This window comes from Patella vulgata, chromosome 5 (genome assembly GCF_932274485.2).
Source record: "Patella vulgata chromosome 5, xgPatVulg1.2, whole genome shotgun sequence".
Lineage (NCBI taxonomy): Eukaryota > Metazoa > Mollusca > Gastropoda > Patellidae > Patella > Patella vulgata.
The window spans coordinates 76,867,361-76,889,950 of NC_065883.2; the positions used below are offsets into that span (position 1 = coordinate 76,867,361).

General features: G+C 35.7%; 1 protein-coding gene and 1 long non-coding RNA gene across 2 annotated transcripts; one reads left to right on the top strand and one right to left on the bottom strand.

Annotated features, from left to right (window-relative positions):
- Positions 1 to 225: 225 nt before the first annotated feature.
- Positions 226 to 19,005, bottom strand: LOC126820396 (membrane progestin receptor gamma). Its single transcript, XM_050548314.1, has 3 exons — positions 18,939 to 19,005; positions 16,461 to 17,019; positions 226 to 1,426 (listed from the first exon to the last, which is right to left on the bottom strand). Exons 2-3 carry the CDS (start codon positions 16,558 to 16,560, stop codon positions 396 to 398), a joined length of 1,131 nt encoding a protein of 376 aa, XP_050404271.1. The 5' UTR covers positions 16,561 to 17,019; positions 18,939 to 19,005; the 3' UTR covers positions 226 to 395.
- A 1,309-nt stretch (positions 19,006 to 20,314) lies between these two features.
- Positions 20,315 to 22,001, top strand: LOC126820404 (uncharacterized). Its single transcript, XR_007679940.2, has 2 exons — positions 20,315 to 21,474; positions 21,656 to 22,001. It is a non-coding gene; the product is annotated as an uncharacterized LOC126820404 (long non-coding RNA).
- The last annotated feature ends 589 nt before the right edge of the window (positions 22,002 to 22,590 follow it).

Below are 22,590 nucleotides of genomic sequence, written 5' to 3' on the forward strand. Positions count from 1 at the left end.
CTCAGACTTAAGTTGAGAATTTACTCAAACTTGTTCACCTTATTTTAACTAAATTATAGCCCTTTATAAAACTTTTCTTGTTTTAATGTATCAAATACATCTATAAGAAACTATGTGCAAAGTTTTGTGTTTCTATATCAAAGACATTTCTCATAAACAGTGATTGGAAGTTGAGCAAATTCTCAATTTAAGTCTGAGAATGCTTTGTGAACTTGGGGCCAGAATGTTTTTAAGCATGGCTTTCTATTCAATAAATTACTGCATGTACCCCCTATACAACATTTCAACCACATTGGCTGAATTGTCGATGGTCATAATGTTGGTCTTCCCCCTACCCCACCCCCCTTGTATATTTGTGTATAACAATATCAAAATAAATATTTTCTTAATAAAAATCAACAGTCATGCTTTTTGGCCGGTGGTAAACGTCGTATAGAAAATATAAATATAATCAGAGTATTAATTATTACAACTAACAAAAATATACCGATCGTGTCTCCAAACGAGTGAAATTCCCACATGGGTTTTAAGTCGTTACTCCGTTCTCTCATGTCCTGTAACAGAGCTTTTAATTGGTCGAGAGTGGCCAGTATCGAAAACACGTGAAACAGTTGATGACTGTGGCCAATGATGTCGAACTGTCCCGGAAACAGACGTTCTGGAAGATGCGTTGTATATAAAAATGCAGATAGAAATGCGAACAGAAATTGACGGGCTAACAGATACTGGGAAGACAAGGTACATTCTGTCTCGCTTCCAAAAAACAATCGGTAAGCAATCGGTGAACTGTCATAAAAGAACGGTAACGCGAAAGAGCACAGCCGCAAAAATTTTCTCAGCAAACTAATTTTCAAAAATCTTGTTTCACACGATACAGTAACACATATTAAGGAATTAATAACGGCACCATATATAAAAACATCACCAAACCAAGTATTCCTAAGAGATTCTGGGAAGGCGTAGGCTCGGTACGCGATAGCGACGGCCAGACTCAGGAGACTAAGAGCAGAATAGTCGAGGAAGAAACATATATGTCTAGCTCGTTCTGACATGGTGTTGAAAGTATGAGCGACGGCGCTGGTCAACGGGAATAAACAACACACGATCATATAAACCAACAAAGGCCACGTATAACTATCATTCTGAAAATCATAAGTTTTGGATAATTGTAGAAATACCCAGAAGAAGTACAACGACGGCAAGAAATGCGTCCAGCAATTGAGGGTTTCATTCGTGGCATCAAATAAACTTAGAATACACTGTTTAAAGGAACTCTTTGGGTGTCGATAACCGTGTAGAATGTATAATTCGTGAAAATGTTCAGGAACTTGGTCGATGTCGTAAATTGGTCCACAGATTCCCAGGCTAGCAGACGGCGTACGAGAATGATGATAATGGTTCTTTTTCTCAGCTTCTCCAACCGGTTCTGAAAATATACAATTGGCAGATTTTTATGACATGAACTGTATTAAAAAAAAAAGTATAATAATAATGCTTTATTACGAAACTACAATGTACATGTACATGTACATTCTACAGTAGATATCGCTTGTGTGATAAATTTCATAATCTACTGCGATATCTCCTATCGCTTTACATGAATTTCATTGGTCAGTTAAAAAGGAACTTCTTTTTTTTATTTTCAATGAAGAGTTCATTTTTTATTAAAATTAATTTCTTTTTTAATAAAAATGAACAATTTTTATTTAATTGACCTTGATGGAAACACTGAGAGTTTGATAAATTCAGAAGCTTTGAGTGCGCCAAAACAGGGTTATTTCTATTCCATAAATCCATGCCCCCCCCCCCCCCCCCTACTACCATAGGCGTACAGGGAAATTTTTGACTGGGGGGCGGTGGTGGTTGGTGCCCCAAAAATTTAGTTAAGCTCTTAGTATGTTACATAATAATAATAAATTCGCTGTTAAATTGGACACATTCAAGAATACAATATTTTTTAATACAACTTTTACAAAGTACAATTGTGTGCCCAAATTTTCCCAGCATTTGGTGCCCAAAATGGGGGGGGGGGGCTGCTCGTACGCCTATGCCTACTACACATCTGCCCACGCGCTATAGATAGTAAGGTAAAACAAATCTTTTAATCTAAGCGGGTAGATTATCTATGTTAAATATACAATTTGGGTACATTTAATCTTGGATTAAGTCAAGGACTTAAAAGAGTATTGTATGAAATAGACAAATAAGGGATTAACTTAAGAAATAGACAAACAGGGGATTAACGGCTTTAGAAAACATGCAAAATAAATGCTTGATTATTTATTATTGATTAGTTTCAGAAAGCTGGGGATCACGTGGCTAAGTGGGTAAGACGCTAGCTCGCTAGCCTGGAGGTCGGGTGTTCGATCCCTGCATTGGCCGAGAAAGTTCATCCAGATTTTTGGGCGTGGTTCTCCCTTGTCAGTGATGCAGGACAGAGGGTCTGACAAGGAAAGCTGTTTAGTCGTTCAGATGGGACGAAAAACCGAGCTCCCGTGTACACATTGGCGTGCACGTAAAAGATCCCTTGGCAGTTGGAATTCGATATAAGAGTAGGCCGTAGTGCCGCTGTCCGGGCAAAATTTCCCTCATAGCACACTGTATGGCGTATGCCCGTCTTCATTAGCCCAGGTTAGGAGCAGAACAGTAGGACGTTAAACTCCATTTCATTTCATTTCAGAAAGCCGTAAACAACTGAATGAAAAAGAAGAGAATTTCACAGCATTTTAAACTTTTCTCAGCAGACTAATTTTCAAAAATCTTGTTTCACACGATTACAGTAACACATATTAAGGATATATATCTATTATGTAAGATTTAGATCAAAGCTGACTGTTAAATAAAATTATTAAATGTCAATCATAGATCATTTCGGGACTAACATATGGTTCAAGTTTATTTCAATAATTCATGTGCGCATTGGGGTCTTTAGCAACGGGAGGAAATTGTGGGATCCAGAGAAAACCCATGAGGTATGACAGGTGCCCCTACTCCGTGTCACATACAACCGGGGAATCGAAACCATGACAGTTGACTCAATGACAGACTTTATGATACAACGTGCACGCACTAAACATTCATCCCCTCCCCCTCCCCCCTATTTCAATGACATTACATTCTTGTGTGTTTATTCAAATTATTTTATTCTTATCAAAGTTATGGGATTTCGAAGATCATTAATTATCGTACATGTACATGTACATGACAAATTAAACTTGGCCGCAATTATTCTTTTATCATTAAATCTTTAAATGGCCAAACCGTTCTGATCTACTTAAAATTGCATCGAGGATTGATTATGGTCTTGCTTTGTTAATAATAGACAGATTTAGCTCTTACGTAATACAACTTGAACTAAAAACAACCATTTCCGTTATCTGTCTTTAATTAAACCTAATAACTTCTACGTGAAAATACAATGTTTCTGACAGGTAAACCGTTTTTCAACTGGGTCTGATAATAAACGGATGTTTATGGAATTTATCCAACTATGAAATATTTGTCTGTTGATTTATACATGTACAGATGAGTTGTTATCATGGTGAAAGATTGTACAGATACCTGACATTTTGTTTAATTAAATCTCTCCCCCTGCCAAAAACAATTGAGAGAGAGAGAGAGAGAGAGAGAGAGAGAGAGAGAGAGAGGGTTTAACATCCACTCGACACAAACTAGGTCATTTCGGGACTAATACATGGTACAATTTTATTTCAATAATTCGCTTGCGAGTTGGGGTCTTTAGCAGTGGGAGGAAACCGGAGGATCTAGAGAAAACCCATGTGGTTGGACAGGCGACCCTACTCCTTGTCATCTATGGCCGGGGAATCGAAACCACGCCAGTTGACTCAATGACAAACCTTATGATACAACGCACATATGCTAACCATTCGGCCACCCAACCAGATATTTCTATGACATGCGGCTTGTTAAGTTAGAATTGTCCAGTGTTGTTTCTTCATGAAATGTTTTTTTTTTAAGAAATAAGTGAAATTTTTGCCCAGAAATTCAAATTCCAAATATCAAAGGTTCTTTTACGTACACGCCAATGTATAGACCTATACAAGATCTTGATTTTTTGTCCCATCTGAACAACTATACTGTATTCCTTGCCAGGGAACCATATCAGAAAATCCTAATGAACTTTCTCAACACAGGGATCGAAAACAGGACCTTCGATCCAATGTCTTATGCACTGAGTCACTACGTCTCCTGACAAGGAGAAATCCATATTAGAAAATCCTGATGAACTTTTTTAACATGGGATCGAACACAGGACCTTGAGGTTAGCGAGCCTACGTCTTACTCACTGAACCACCACATCTGGTTTTTAACTGACACAAACTAGATTGTTCCCATACATGAATCTGATTGAAATACAGAAGCAAAATATTGAAATAGAATGGAACAATGTTTGTCCCAAAATGACCTAATTTGTGTCGAGTGGACGTTGAAATCCATCTGTTTGTCTGGTATAACTCACATGTCAGTTGATTATTTTCACACCTATAATAATAGTGTGGTCAGTCAGAGCTATTCTAGTACTTGTACATGTAATTATGTTTGGCCCCAATCTGATTAAAATACAGGGGCCTGTTTCACAAAATTAAACTAAGATAAAATCCTAATTTTAGTAATTTGGTTGATTGGATAATATTAGATTGATTTTAGTGCTTAGTCAATCAAAATTAAGTACATGTACGTGTATCTACTACAATTTGGCTTTTTTCTTTAGCTAAGATTTCGAGAAACAGGGCCCAGATCTATATTTTCTTCTTTTTTTTTTTAATACTTTCGATGGCCTCAACTACATGAAGATGTGACCGGGAGTAGTGGAAGGTCGCATCAGAGGTCATAAGACTGGCTTTTGACCCTATGACTTCAGACAGTTGATTAACCAATCAGCATTGATGTTTCTAGTGGATTACCCACAATTCTGTGCACCACACGCCAAAAGCTTGCCATAACAGACCCTTTCATTGGCTAATCCATCACATCAATTAGAACTTGGGTTATTATATAAAAACTCTTCCAGATCGTAGTGTAGTAAAGACAAATAAAACATAATTTTGAACTATGAAAAAAGAAACGAAATAGGATCTGTGTTTTAATCAGATTGCATCATATCTAATAATAAATTTAATGTTTAATGTTTAATCTCCCAGGTTATAAACAAAGAGAGAGAAATGGGGTCTAACGCCCACTCAACACAACTTATTGACAGACTTTCTGATCCAATGTGCATGATATAAACATTCGGCAACCCACCCACCCCTGGATATAAACCTGGATATCATTTAATCTATATATATATTTGTGACTGTCGTTTGTCTGTCTGTTCGGGGTTGGCGGCTACACTAGGTCTGCCCCGAGTCTGAAATTTGGGGTATAGGGGTAGCTCGGACCGGGGAGTAACATTGGCCAGGTGGCGTTAGTCTACCACTTCCGGTTTCGGAGTTATGACCCCCGAGCGAAGTCTGTCTGTTCGGGGTTGGCGGCTACATCTGTCCCGAGTCTGAAATTTGGGGTATAGGGGTAGCTCGGACCGGGGAGTAACATAGGCCAGGTGGCGTTAGTCTACCACTTCCGGTTTCGGAGTTATGACCCCCGAGCGAAGTCTGTCTGTTCGGGGTTGGCGGCTACATCTGCCCCGAGTCTGAAATTTGGGGTATAGGGGTAGCTCGGACCGGGGAGTAACATAGGCCAGGTGGCGTTAGTCTACCACTTCCGGAGTTATCACCCCGAGCGAAGCCGGTCTGTTCGGGGTTGGCAGCTACACTAGGTCTGCCCCGAGTCTGAAATTTGGGGTATAGGGGTATCTCGTACCGGGGAGTAACATAGGCCAGGTGGCGTTAGTCTACTACTTCAGGTTTCGGAGTTATGACCCCCGAACGAAGCCGGGTATCCTGCTAGTCTTGTATATTTAGCACTAATTCCTTTCACATTCATTCAATATTGTTTAATGAAATCGTTTAAAATCACCAAAAATCTAATTTGTACTTGTGTCCAGTTTACAGCTGACTGATTAATTTTGATAATGAGTGTTCAATTTACAAGTACATGTATTTACATGTAATTTCCTGACCACTGTTCAAAAATGAATCATTATACATCAATAATCAATTGGGTTGTTTATTTTTAAACAGTGATCGAGAAATTAAACACTTGTAAATTGGACACTCATTATCAAAATTGAGTCAGCTTTAAACTGGACACAAGTACAAATTAGACGAATTTTGGTCATTTTAAACGATTTTTTTCTAGTTTTTAAATAAAGATTTGAGATTGAAAGAACATGAAAGAAATTAGTGCTAAATACACTAGCCGGGTATCCTAATATGGTAACGTCATTTCATCTTTAAATATCTTGGTTTTTTAAAAAGTGTTTAGTGCAATGATTTTCTGGTCTTGCCTGGAATATTTATCGCAGGCCTGCACAACACTGTACATGTAGAGAGAGAGAGAAGAGAGAGAGAGAGAGAGAGAGAGAGAGAGATGGGGTTTAAGGTCCACTCAACACAAACTAGGTCATTTTGGGACTAACAAATGGTTCAATTTTTATTTCAGTTGACTCAATGACAGACCTTATGATACAACACGCACATGCTAACCATTCGGGCCCCCACACCCAACTGTACATATAACCTTGACTTGTACTGTAACTGCTGACAGAAGCACATGATGTCATTGACACGGTGTTGATCCGCCCACGAGAACAATAAAACAACTATAGATGTAGATGTACAGTCATGTGATACTGATGAGTCGAGATTTGGGTTTGAAGTGCGTATCCTGGTTACCAGGAAGTCACAAGTTTTAAGATATAAAGTTTAAAGTATAGGTTTTTATAGACATGATGACATATTCTCCCCAAAATAAAACAAGTAAAACTTGTCAACTTTACATGTACTACATGTACATAATTATATACAAGTACATACATGAACTTCAAGAGGTATTATCAAGACCAGGCTTCACAAGAGGGGGGTGCAGCCGGTGCGCCGTCCCAGTGCCCATAAGATTCTATGGGGTCCATGCTTTCTAATACTACATGTACATATATTTCACTAACCCTTATTTATGACAATGTGACAAATGGTCCAAAGACCTTTTAAAAAGATTTTTGATTCCTCAGAACATGATATAGTGCAACTGAATCATCTTGGTATGACTAGTGTTGGAAGAGCCCTGTACAAGACTACCCTGTGATAAGGGTACCGGGTTGGGTGTATGTACAGTACATGTATTTATGGAAATGATGCACAGGGTACCTTGATCTCTATGCATGCAACAGAACATTGAGGTCGTCAGACAAAAACCTATTGACAATATCGCCGACATAGATCTCGAAACAACAAAACGATCATTTTGGTTTGCAGCACCCTACTTGTGGAACTGCCTCCCCCACCATATTCGAATAATATCAACACTGCGTGTGTTTAAACAGATAAAGATTCTGCTTTTCACAACTGCTTTCCAAGACCAGTATTGAAAAGTTTGCCTAGCGCAACAGAAACTTTAATTAGTATTGTTGCGTGAACATAAATTTAGATATATTACTATTTATTATTATCTCTCTATTTTGTAATGAGGTTCTACCACTGTAACCCATGTATCATTTAATCTTGTTTATCTGTCACTAATTTTTTTCACATTCATTCAATATCAAATATTTGTTTAAAAATTCTTAAAAGTCGTTTAAAATCACCAAAAATCATCTAATTTGTACTTGTGTCAGATTAAAGCTGACTGATTAATTTTGATAATGAGTGTCCAATTTACAAGTATTTAATTTCCTGACCACTGTTCAAAAATTAACCATTAGACATCATTAATCAATTGGGTTGTTTATTTTTTTACAGTGATTGAGAAATTAAACAGTTGTAAATTGGACACTCATCAAAATTGAATGGTCAGCTTTAATCTGGACACAAGTACAAATTAGATGATTTTTGGTGATTTTAAACGATTTTTAAACAAATATTTGAAAAATTAGTGCTAAATACACAAGTACAAATGATACCTGGATTACAGTGTACGCATCCCTTTATTTCAAGCCTAATATCACCAGTATGCTGATCATACCAATTTAAGCAAGTTTTCCGAAAGGATATGAATTTGAATATTGATAATATTGGTGAGATTTTTTGGGTACATGAGAATGGAATGTTAGTTTTGAATATTCTCGTTAAATTTGAACCCTAATGTTCAAAAAGTCTTTACTCGAAAAGATCCAAGTGTAATGAGTGGCCAAATTTCTGTGATAACCTTACTTGAGTTTTCGGTTGCCAAATATTTGGAAGGTAATTAAGAAGATTAATAGGAAAAAAATTAGTTTAAGTGGATTAAGGACATTAAAAGAAGAAAGGGTCGGTTAGATAATCTGGCTTTGCCATAAGGAGATTAAAGAAATTGCCCCCCACCTCCCCAAACTATTTTTGTCAGATAATTAATCTCCTGATAAATGGATGCCTAAGATAATCTAACATTGTATAAAAACAAAAATATTGTACATGTAGGTTAGATAATCTCCTGACATTGATGTAAGTGGATCAAGAAAGAGTTTGTACATGTATTCTAGTGTTGGCTAATCTCCTGATATTGATGTAACTGGATAGAAATTAATACAGAACATTTCAGGATTACAATATATCGGTAACTAAAGTAAAAAGTAAGGACTGCACTACACACAAAACCAAAAGTAGAGAGAGAGAGAGAGAGAGAGAGAGAGAGAGAGAGAGATGGGGTTTAATGTCCACTTCACACAAACTAGGTCATTTCGGGACTAACATATGATTCAATTTTATTTCAATAATTCGCTTGCGCGTAGGGGTCTTTAGCAGTGGGAGGAAACCGGAGGACCCGGAGAAAACCCACGAGGTTGGACAGGCCACCCTACTCCTTGTCATGTACAACCGGGGAATCGAAACCCCACCAGTTGACTCAATGACAGACTTTATGATACAGCGCGCACGTGCTAACCATTCGGCCATCCAACTCCCCTAAAACAAAACGGATAAAACAAACCTTCGGACAAGACACACTACCAAGACATTGCAAGAAACAAACCACAAATATCAAATCAAGCCACAGATAATACATCTTTGATCTCATCAATACTTTGGCAGAAATTAAAAGAATTTAGAACCCATCCCCCAACAAAGTAAGGACGGTGCAAGCGCAGAATCAACACCATGACACTTGCATTGATGACAGATTGAAAGTGTACACTTTAGACCTCAGGGACAGCCTCAATATATAATCTCAGTTGCTCTGAACCACCTAGTCTTTAATGTACGGAGGTTCTGGGTCAGTTGTCAACATTAGCTAAAATGTTCCATTGCCCAATGCCTTTGCGTAACCGGGTGTTTGGTTTTTGTGGCTGATTATCCAGTAAATTTTGCCAAGTCAAGTACATGTAAGTGTTGCGCCCTTCCCGAAATAAAGCCCATAATTCATGCATTAATATAAACAAACATGAATCGTGAAGACGAATTAGGATTAATAAAATTAGGATAAATGGTCCATGAACAGAAATTTTACAATAAAAAATTACGAATGTTGGATATTGAACTGCCAATGCGAATGGATTTTCTGAAATGGCAATTCCTAAATTAATTACATAGGCCTCGCCATCTTGTTTTAGGGCTAGTTAGATTTTTTTCATGATACATGTATTATCAATGTACAAGACCAGATACATGTCATCTAGCCAATAACATATTATTCTCAAGTGTTGAGTGAAAGCTAGTTATTAACAACTTTATACAGCAGACTTACTCCAGGATAAAATTCACCTTTACCTGCTTCAATTTCATAGATTTCACACCTTAGATGCTCAACAATAATTTCAAACATTACAACTTTTGGAAAACGATATCTTTGAAACCCCTTTTTAATTGGCTTAAAGGCTCAATACCACTCTTGTTGTAACTGAATAATATGCCCCAATCTTTATTCTGGTCAACAAATTGTACTATTTTACAATATTCCAATTAATTAATGATTCAAATTTCATCTTAACACACCTAATTTAAAAAATTGGAAAAATTCAACTAAATGATTTGAAAAGCCTAACGTAAACCTTTTCAAATGTGACTTGGATTTAAAAATATTTTCGAACCCTCTGGACAAGTAAAACAGGATGTAATGGATAATTTACACAACAGGTACATGTAGGACACATAAACATCTAATACTTAGAATAAGGCTATTATTTATTTTCTGGAGCTGTCAAGCCAGCAAGAGTGTTATTGTCCCTTTAAACGACAACCAGATGAAAAGAGGCACAAGAGAAATCTCATTCCAAAGAAACAAAAACGTGCATTACATGTATATCCACTGACACAAACTAGGTAATTCTGGCTTGCGTGTAGGGGTCTTTAGCAGTGGGAAGAAACCAGAGGACCCGGAGAAAAGCCACGAGGTTGGACAGGAAACCCTAATCAGGGCTCACACTGTCGGTCGCCAATTTGCTATAAAAATATGAAAGTGGCGATTAAAATTTGATTTTGGTGATAATGTTTGGCTATTCTTTTTGAGAGCTGGCGGAAAAAAATCTTAAAATTCTAATCGTATTTATCCTTGATTAACCATTATTGAGTGTCAATCACATGGTGGGATACTATAAATTAATCAACTGGCTGATAATCCGGACCGTGTCAATGAGTAATACTAATCAGTTGTCTTGGATTAATGATTAGTTGATTGATACTTGCAAAGATATTAGAGTCTATCTCAAGTCATTATTTACTCCTAATGAAAAATCTAAGCGGTGATTATTTAATGTTTCGTTTCGTCTTAAAAAAAAGGTAATACATGTAATCAAAATGGCCGACATTTCCTTTCGAAGAGAATTAAATATTTTGATAGCTGAATTCCGTTTACAGTGGCTTCATATATGGCATGTAAAATATACAAGCATGTCTATAATTGGATATCATTATTTCAAATTATATTATTACCACTGGTTGAAACCGTAAAACAAGTCGAATAGTGACGATTTTTGAGCGAGAAAACACTTCGCCATTTACATGTATATCATATTACCGTCGCCAAAATGCTCTAACAGTTAACGACGGGAAAATTGTAAGCATCTGTTAAAAATATAATTGGAATTTATACCATTCTATCAAGGATTCCGATACCTTTACGGTGACTGAAAATAATAAAAGGCCCATTGCATGCAACACAAAAATTTATAGAAAATTGGCAATCCTTGGATGAGATTTGACGTGTAAATACTGAAAATATATTGTGTTCTTTACAGTGTTCAAATAGACTAAAATAACCAAACATAAAATCTGATCTTATTAAATCCAAACTTTGCAAATCTATTATGTAGATTACAAAGTTGTTGTATATTGTATTGTATATTGGTAATTGTTTTATAATATTAATAAGCCTAGCTGAGATTTATATTGGTTAGATGTTTGTCTTTTTTATCACATAATTTTGGCAGATAAAATATTCCAGTTGGTGGAAAAAAGTATAAACATTTTCTTTATATAAAAATTATCATCCATTTTGGCGGAAAAAAATTGAAAGCCAGTGTGAGCCCTGACCCTACTCCTTTACAACTGGGGAATCGAAACCCCGCCAGTTGACTCAATGACAGACCTTTGATACAATGCACATTCGGCCATCCAACCCCCGCTGACAATGTACATGTAAATAGAGGTAAACAAGGACAATACACCTACAATATACCTGTATATATATATATATATATACATATATATATATATATCATTACTACATGTATGTCATGGTATACAGGACTGACTGGTATAGGCTTTATGTCATGTCAAATCTATTGACTAACCTACTTCTCTTTTGAGTGGGTGTGGTCAAAAAACATACCTACATATATATACATGTATGTATACAAGCCAGTAAATAACTACATGTAAATATACTTTACATCCCACTTCTACTCGTTGCCACTGGCAACCTTTGATAAAACTGTCCTGTTTAATTGCAGTACATGCAGAAAAGTATGGTGCATCAGAAATGTTCAGAAAGAGTACTGTTCATTTCAGAAATGTTCAGAAAGAGTACTGTTCATTTCTGATACACGGATACTTTTATACTGTTTTAGATACCTATCAACCAACTTATTTTTAGATATACTTTTATACTGTTTTAGATACCTATCAACCAACTTATTTTTAGATACCTATCAAGCAATAAGTAGCGGACATTTAGTCCGACCCAGATCGCAATTGATAACAACGGCTCTGTACAATGTCCACGAAACGACTAGTCAAAATCATAGTAACAAAACAAAATGGGGGGAACTACATGGCAGTTCAAAAACATATACAATGACATTAAATTAACATAACAACATATTACAAAAATCAATTATTATACATATCAATTGGCAACTATTTCATAATTTGGTTTGATTTATATTAATATGCAAAATATATAAATTAGAATTTTGAATAATTATTTTAATTAATTGTGATGATAGAAGGCGCAGTTCTCTTGCTTGACACTTCACAGGCATTGAAAATAAGCAGGATGAAAAAAAAACGCCTAGAAAGTCATAAATAAATTTCAACGGAAGAACCATCCGCCGATGCATACTTTCACCAGGAATGACCCACGTTTCGCATTTCCTTTACACTACATTTAATAATATCGCAGTCCTCTACGCCATACACAAGTTTGTTTTGACGATGTGGTCTAAACAAACACGAGAATGTTTTACGCTCAGAGTATCATAGCAAGACGCACGTGTAAATACTACTCAGGTCGTCTCTCCACTGCGAAAGCATGAAAGAGCAGAAAGTATTTGTCACTTTTCGGTTGAAACGACTCGATAATAAATACTATTTTTCACATTTTGCTTCACAATACTCGATAGAAATGTGATGTAAGTAACTTATTAGCACCTTTCCTCGGTGTATCGGTGAATATCAGGACAGTTTTGGTCGGGAGCCACCTCGGCTGGGCCCCTCGACCAAAACTGTCCTGATATTCACTGATACACCTCGGAAAGGGTGCTAATAACTACTACACAACCTCAGGTGTACATATATCTACCTGACAAAATAAATGAGAGAAATGGGGTTTAACATCCACTCGACACAAACTTGGTCACTTTGGGACCAAAAGATAAGATGGTTTAATTTAATTTCAATAATTTGCTTTATACTTAAGGGTCTTAAGCAGTGGGAGGAAACCGGAGGATCCTGAGAAAACCCACGAGGTTGGACAGGCGACTCTACTCCTTGTCACGTACAACCGGGGAACTGAAACCATGCCAGTTGACTCAATGACAGACTTTATGATACAGCGCGCACATGCTAACCATTCAGCCATCCAACCCCTTTCCTTGTCATGTACGATGGGATAAATGTCAATATCACATGACAATATAATATTGGGATAAATCGACTTGAAAGGGAAATTCCCCAATTTTAAAAGTAAACTGTAAATAGAAGTGAAATGGAGTTTAACGTCCTAATGAAGATGGGTTTACACCATACAGTGCTATGAGGGAAATTTTGCCCGGACAGCGGCGCTACAGCCTACTGTACAAAAGTTGTTGTGTCAGATTGTGAGAGAATATCTGACAATTCAAATAAGAAATTGACTGTCACTAGATAAGAGAAAATGAAACAAAAAATTAGAAAAGTATGGAATGAATAAAAACAAGGGAATTTACAGACTATTTCTATTTTTCTCCTGTTCTCTTACATAGTGACATTCAATTACTTTTTTGAAATGTCAGATATCCTCTCAGCCTCACATACAATGTAACAACTTTTGGTCTTCAAAGAAATTATTAGTGAGCAGAAATTCGGCCGTGTATCTGTTATCACTCGTCACTTCAGATCAGTCAGTTATATACAGAAGGAAACATGTAACTTGTGTTTTCCTTTTGCATTTGTCACTTCCCTTTCTTGAAAGCTTCATAACACATCTATCATAGCAATAATCTCTGTGTTAAAATTATATTTGGAACGTGGGTAACCAGTTCTATCACATATTTGATAATGACTGACACCAATATTGTCCTTTAAGACGTATAAAGATTTAGTATGGGTACATGTAAATTATCAGGAGAAAAAAAAACTTACCATTAACCGTAACAGTAGCCATTTTTTTTTTAAGAAGTTTTAAAATGTAATTCCATACATTGTCAACTCAACATGTTGAGAATGATTAAAACCCTCCTACGTGTACGTGTGCAGGTAGGCGTTGATTGTTTTCATTAATTAACACATAAATATACATCTATATATAAGGTTCAGTATATTATAGAGTTATGTGATTGGCTAATGTCCAGCGTAGTCAACACAAGTCTATGTAAATACGTGTTAATATAGAAATTTAACAGAATATAGTAATACTGGACTTGAATAGAATATAATCCTAATGATAATAGATATATAATGAATATAGAAGTATGTAATAACCTTGATATACATGTATACAGGTACACACACAGGTCATTGATGTTGTCATACTCAGTACAATATAACACAAACACATTGTATGAAAACAACAAACTTAGGCCTAATAATTGACTTGTAAAACACACACTTTACCTTTAACATAAATTGTATACATGTATGTATGGTTGTATTTATTATCATATTGTACATGTATATTGCTGATCATATATGAAAATGAAATGAAATGGGGTTTAACGTCCTACTGTTTTGTTCCGAACTGGGCTAATGAAGACATTTGAAGCACAATTTTAACCAATAAATTAGTTGGAATCCATCAATCTGATTAAAATACAAATCCCATTTCGTTTCGCTTTACGGTATATAGTTCAAAATTTTGTTTTACTTTACTTGTCTTTACTACATGCACACTAGGACCTGGAAGAGTTGTTTTCGTTGACGTGTTCTGGATGATGTGAGGGATTAGCAAATGAAACGGTATGTTACGACGAGCTTTTGGTGTGTGATTATTATTATTATTATAATTTCATTTTTAAAGCGCTACATTATAACAATAGTTATTTCTAAGAACAGAACTGTGGGTAATCCACTAGAAACATCAATGCTGATTGGTTAATCAAATGTCTGATGCCATAAATTCAAAAGCCGCTCGTATGACCATCTGAAGCGATCTTCCAGTACAACTTCACGTATACATGTATGTAGTGGAGGCCATCGAAAGTATAAAAAACGATACGAAATATTGATCTGTATTTTAATCCGATTGACTTTTGACAGATAAATTAGTTTGAATATCTTTAAGTCCAAATACATAAGTACCAGTTTGTAAGAGAGAGAGAGAAATGGGGTTTAACATCCACTCAACACAAACGAGGTCATTTCGGGACTAACATATGGTTTAATTTTATTTCAATAATTCGCTAACGCGTCGGGGTCTTTAGCAGTGGAAGGAAACCGGAGGACTCAGAGAAAACCCATGAGGTTGGACATACATGTTCGACCCTACTCCTTGTCACGTACAACCGGGGATTCGAAACCATGCCAGCTGACTCATTGACAGGCCTTATGAGTTTGTAAGAGAAGGCAATTAACAGTCTTACGGTACAGTGATTATTTTTGAATGTTGAAAAATGTGACTTATCTGTGTTTTGTGCCTTTAAGCAATTTATAAGTTGATGTAAGTTATGGATGAATAAACAACAAGTATTTGTTGTTAAGGAAACCATATAAAGTTAACCTGTATAAAATATTATTGATTTACCTGGGTACTATGAATACCTGTAATTAACTACATGTATCTTAACAAACCAGGTAGTTAATTACATGTAGGCCTAGTCAATACAAACCAGGTTAATTAAACAAACAGGTAATTAACCACTTGTACGACTCGCAACCAACAGTCACTGACTAATTTTTACTCCAAGATTTAGTAACATATTTATTCTTTACCTCCAAGATTCAATAACATCAAATTATCTTTTTTTTTTATCCACGATTCAAAAACATGAAATTAGGGCCTACATGTATCTATTTTTTCATCCCAGATTCAAAAACATGAAACTGACTACTTTTTCCTCCAAGATTTAGTAATATAAAATGAATTGTTTTTCATCCAAGATTTAAAAACATTGGAATATCCAGTTTTTCTTCCAAGATTTAGTATACATGTACAGTACATGACAGTATGGTAATAAAAATTGTTTATTTCCTCTATGAATCAAAATTATCTACATGTAAATTTTCCTCCTAGATTTACATATATAAAATCTGTTTTCTCCAGTTTCCTCCCATTGCTATTATATTGAACCATATGTTAGTCCCAAAATGGCATAGTTTGTGTCAAGTAGACATTAAACCTCATTTCTCTCTCCCTCTCTCTCCTTTTCTCCGGTCTCCTCACACACTCACACTGCTGAAGACTCAAATTATTAAAATAAAATTGAACTGTATTTTATTCCAGAAATGAAGAAATGCAAAGAAGAAAGTCTTTTTAAAAATAAAGTTTAAATAAAAATTGGGAGATTCTCAACTCACCTTTACAGGTAGTTTTTAACAGCATTTTAGTTTGACATGACGTCAGTGTGGTTGCCATCTTAGCGATACCAAATCTGTCACCAATAAACTCAAAAAACATTTGTCATAAAAACATTCTCACAAACAAACACAAAAGAAATCGGCAGCTGGGTACTTGTAGTTTGACCGGTTTTCCACCATAGATAAAATGTTTTCCATAACTTAACTCAGCTTAAATATCATGTGAGTTTTTTTCTAGATTTCGTCGTCCATTGTTTGCGGTTCGTGTTCTGCTTGTATACAGATTAAAGAATAACGTTGGCCTAATCCTGATCAGCCTAATTATACATTGTTTAACAGTACAGTACTATTATCAGTGTCTTCTGCTGAGAAAAACAACCAAAAGTTTAAATACAATACATGTATTGTTATTCCAGTTCATAACAACAATCACTGAGGTACAAGAAGACTTAACAAATGTAAATAACCCAATTTCACACAATTCATAACAATTCCTTCACATTTCTAATTTCTTTCTTGATCTCAAACTTTTCTTTCAGCAGGTGCTTGTAAACCTCATCTAAAGATTAAAATAAACAACAAAATATTTAAGCATACATCCACACCTGATGAAGGATAAGAATAATAATAAAATAAATAATAAGAATAATAATCTATTTATAAAGCGCTGAATATCCAACAAACTGGTTGCTCAAGAGCGCTATCCACACAAGATATCTTTAAAAGATGAAAATAACCATAACACAATTAACATTTTAAACACATTGAAGGAATGAACAGAATAAAAGTCTGAACTGGTAAAATTACCATAAACAAAATAATTATTGACACTAAGGGTTAACAGATTTAAAGAGTTCAGTCTTAAGAGATTTCTTAAAAGATGTCATGTTTTTAGAGTCTTTAGTCTATTTTTGATTTTGATAGTCTGTTGGGCCACTATGTCAATATAAACCTACACACTTACGAGAGAGAGACAGGGTTTAACGTCCACTCGACACAAACTAGGTCATTTCGGGACTAACATATGGTTTAATTTCTTTCAATAAAATCGCTTGTGTGTAGGGGTCTTTAGCAGTGCGGGGGAGGGGGAGGAACCAGATGACCCGTAGAAAACCCACGAGGTTGGACAGGCGACCTCTACTCCTTGTCACGTACAACCAGGAATTCGAAACCACGCCAGTTGACTCAATGACAGGCTTTATGATACACGTGCTAACCATTTGGCCATCCAACACACCCTACACACTTACGAGAAATCAGAAAACTTTTTTTGAAATGAAAATGGGTTTACTGTTTAACGATCTACTGTTCTAACTTGACTGGCAACTGGGCTAATGAGGACAGGATTATGCAATACTGTGTGCTATGAGGGAAATTTGGCCCGGACAGCGGTGCTAAGACTTCCTCTTAATTCAAATTCCAACTGTTCTTTTATGTGCACACCTATGTGTACATGTGACCTCGGTTTTTCGTCTCCATACAAACGACTACATGTACTGTATACATTGTCCCTTGCCAGACCGTCTGTCCTACACCACTGACAAGGGGGAACCGTGAAGGAAAATCCAGATTAACTTTTTCGGCCAACGCAGGGATCGAACACAGGATCCCCAGGTTAGCGAGCCAACATCCTACCCACTGAGCCACTGTGGTACCTACTGACTAAGGTAGAGTGCGATAACAGATACACACGTTTGTCCTTTGTCAGTGGTGCAGAACGGAGGGGCGGGCGAGAGTCAACAAATAGTTGTTCGGGTGGAATGACAAACCAAAATCTTGTGTACACATTGGCATCCACGTAAAAGATCCCTCGACAGTTGTAAATCAAGGTTAGGTTAGATTTAAAGTTGGCCATAGCACCACTGTCCTGGCAAAATTTCTCTCATAGTTTTGATTAGCTTGCTCGCTGCATGATGTATGCCAGTAATCATAAGCCCTGCAGTACGTAGGTTCGGAACAGTAGTCTTTCCCAATAAATTTTATGGTACGGATAGGCCTATATATAATATCCAAATTATAAAGCAATCAGCTAGGCTACCAGTACCGGTTACACAAAATAATTAATAATATTTAACTAAATCCACAAATGCCACTGGCTCTTCATCATCATTAATCATTTTCTAACCACGATTAAAAATTATGCCTAAATATTAATAAGATTTATAGTTGGCGTTTATTCGCCAAGTTGAATTTCTGAGTTACCGTACTTGTTTGCTTGTCACTTACTGCAAGAACTGGTTTTACAAGTACATTATATATAACCGGTAAATACACGACAAAACAACACCGTCGATTCACTATCGTCAAGTAACGATCTAAATTATACGCCTGGTCGCGTCCTGTGACAAGATAGTCATGCAAGTATTTCACAACTTGGCCACAACCTACGCAATTCACCACTTGAAAATATTAAGATAATATCTATGAATTGTAGATTACCGATGTGAAATCGGCTGAAATAAAATTATTGACCCATACCTCAGTCTGGTCAGTCCGTCGCGTGCCGTGTCTTCCTGTTCTAAACTCACCTCACACTCTCCCCACCGCACAATACTGGATCTTCAATGAGTTACTTTCTATTTTTCACTCGGCAACCGGCTGCAGATTTCACTCGGCCAACTTCGGTTACTCCTCTACACCAAACCATGTTTCCAAACAGAATTATCTTTCCGTGACCCGCAAATTATATTTTTAACTGGTTTGCTTTTGGCGCAATATTCTGATGTTTAGGCTAACACTGTTTTTAACGGCGTCAGCTTCTTATATTTATTGGGATACAAACACTAAACAGTTGTCTTTTATTTTCTGAGGAGATTTTCTGACCTGGGTAATGTAAATGAAGTTTGTTACTTTATAGTAGGCTAGTATTTGACTAAAACTGCATAAATCAAATCTTAATCATAGATGTACCGATTGTAAATAATTTTTTTTGCTGACGAAGTCTTTTCTAACTTTTGGGGTAAGACTACTAAGTAGCCTACATTGAAATTAGTGCTAGTACAGTAGAAGTGGTCTTGGCGTCGGGTAATCGATATGAAAACAAGTCTACATTATAATTAGGCCTAGATATCTACCTAGTCCGACTTCATTTCAAGCATTTTATTTATACCCCTTAAGTTGTAGTAGCGACAGTTTAACTACAAGTAAGTACAACAGCAACCAACAGGGGGTCACAGTATCGTGACTCGTGGACTTGTCAGGAGTATAACTTGAGCCTGAGAATGATCAATGAGATACACACAAATGGATAAGTCTGATAATCAGTTAATAAATCAGATGTAACTTGTAAATAAAGGCACTGTATGACAGTGTATGTAGGCCTACATATGATATATATTCTAAATACTAATAAATAGGCCTAGTAGTATTGTTTTATTAATATTACCTATTTATTAATTAATAGGGTTTCAGGTCAAACTCAAAGTTTCAAATGATCAAAACGCTCTATATACCAGTCAATGCGTGGGATGGCACCAAAATAAGTGCTTTTCTGTCATATTTGAGTGACGTCATGAGTCATAAGCGGTATTTTCCCTTCAGAATCGCTATACTGGCTAGGCTCTATATAGTACCAATTTTAAAACTGAATGAAATCCGCACGTTATTGTCAGCTAAGATTTATTAAAATCATAATTATATATTATAGATCTAATTTCAAATATTATACTTAACTAATAGAATCAATTAAGCTTTTACTATCTAATATGGTCGAAGCTCAGGTCCTAAAAACGCCTTTAATTTATGGTTTCTGTTATTCTTGAATAGATATTGTTAGGGACCTCATGCTGGAGGTTCGGTCGCATGATCATTTAATGTTCGAATTCTATACAAAATTGTAAAGTCTGAAGTTAGTATCAATGTAATTTGCTTATCTGGTCAACAAAGGTCCATTTACATTGATTTTGATGGAAAATTAGATCTGAATTACATATTACATATTTAAAGTTTACATTTCTTGATTATAAAGGTAGAATTTGAAATTATTTTCTCAGTGTTTTAAATGGGTTGGTTTTTTTTTTTGATGGCTTTGACCATTAAATTGAAAAAAATCAATGAAATGGACCTTTGTTGTGGTGTGGATAGGCTTGGGTGTAGGGGTGCCGGGAGCCCAAGTAGTGTCGTTAAAAAAGTATTAACATTAGTGTTACTTTACTCTTATTTTATGAAAGTTTTTTTCGCAAGTTGATTTCCTTTATTTTTTTAATGTAGAATGGTAATGAACTGCTTTTTTCCTTTTCTTTGCTTTATTTGTTCCGTTTGAATTTGATTTATCTGTTTAGTTTTTGATTGTTTAATTATTGTTTTTGTTAATTAAGTTGATTCTTTTAAACTTTGTTTTTATTTTTATACGTCCGTCGTCCACAATTTCTTGTGAACGCTCTAGAGACTAAAGTTAATATCTGATATTTACTGCCAGAGTTATAGCCCTTGATCACTTTGATAAATCTTGTGAACGCTCTAGAGGCTAAAGTTAATATCCAATGGACTCCAAATTGTTACACAGTGTGTAAGGTCATGAGACGAAGAAGCCTAATGATTTTCAGCGATATCCGATAATTACTACCAGAGTTATGGCCCTTGATCACTTTGAAAAATCTTGTGAAGACTCTAGAGGCTAAAGTTAAAATCCAATTGACTTTAAATTTATACACAGTGTTTAAGGTCATGAGACAAGACGCCTATTGATTTTCAGCGAGATCTGATGATTACTGCAAGAGTTATGGCATTGATATGTGAGAGACATCAGTTTAAAGTCGATTCTGGTTATTATAATCTAATGTATGAACTTTGTGTTGATTTTACCAGCCTGTAATTGTGGTATCATAATTAATTGTGATTTTAACATTTTTTTTAGTTAACTATATTAAATGAATTCCAAATGTACGTGTTGGCGAGGGGGTACATTAATAATTATATGTTTTTGTAGTACATGTTCCTTGTTTTATAATAAAACTACGCCCTTTCATTTTTCAGAAGAAAAGTATAGAAAATATTTCCAATTATCTATCTTGAGGTAAATCAGTTTATTATTTTCATTAACAGTTCTTATTTTTGTAAATTTTTATGTAAATCAACTACTTGTCATTGGAGTGCATCTCAAAATTCACTTTCCTTATCTACATAAAGTTTATGTAATAAGTTATAGTGTGTAAATTTGAAGTAAGTTCATATGTTTTTTTATTAATTATTTACAGATCACAGAGATTGAATGCTGCAGGTCTTGTGTTTAGTGTATAGACTAATTGGTGGATGTTATTAACATTAACCTTTTAGCAAAGGTTAGCTTGATGATGTTACTGACTTTGCAGTGTAGTGGAAGATGTTAACCTAACTTTGGTAGACAACAAGCCTAACCCTGAAGTCAACGATGTACAATATGTCAGTGTCACTGTTCCACTACCAAACGTAACGCGAATATAAACAATACTTACGGGTACATGTATTTACTTTGATTGAAATGAGGTCAACTTAAAAATTTGTGTAGATGTGTTATTTGTTGTAACAGTTATATCCATAAAAGTTATATCCATAAAATGTAAATTGTATTTTCTCTATATTAGTATAACAGATTAAACGAAATAAGATTATTTCACTCATGACTCGTAGTCACCCACCATCGTAGAAGTGTCAACATATCGAGAACACGCATTCATGAACCATGATTAGTTGGGACAAATTAATAATGAGGAATACTGTTTTCAAAGGCCTTAAGACAGGAAAGTGGTTATTGGTCACAACATTCATGTGTCACTGCAGGGGAGGGGGTGGAGTCAAATGATAATGCATTCGTGTTGGATAATAAGGTCTGTCATTTAGTGAAGAGGCTTAGCTTCGTTTCCAAGAGTAGGGTCGACTGCATTCCCACTGTTAAGATTTCGAGAAACAGGGCCCAGATTCTCACATCAGATACTTGAACCACAGAAAAGGTTACCTTTCAGAAAATTGGCTCTGTAGCCTAAAACTGAATCACCTATATCTCGGTTCAGAGCAAAGCAATCTGACTGAAATTTCAGCATTTTCTGTTTCTATTATTTATTGTTGAACTATTATAGCGAGAACTGTCAGCTCTTATCTAATCTTACCCAATGGCGCCAATGCCCCTTTAAAATGCCCCTTATAAATCTAGTTT

Coding starts and splice junctions, on each gene's coding strand:
- LOC126820396 (XM_050548314.1), bottom strand. CDS start 16,560: ATGTTTTTTGAGTTTATTGGTGACAGATTTGGTATCGCTAAGATGGCA. Junction 1,427..16,460: donor GTTAAAAACTACCTGTAAAG/GTGAGTTGAGAA, acceptor GTATATTTTCAG/AACCGGTTGGAGAAGCTGAG.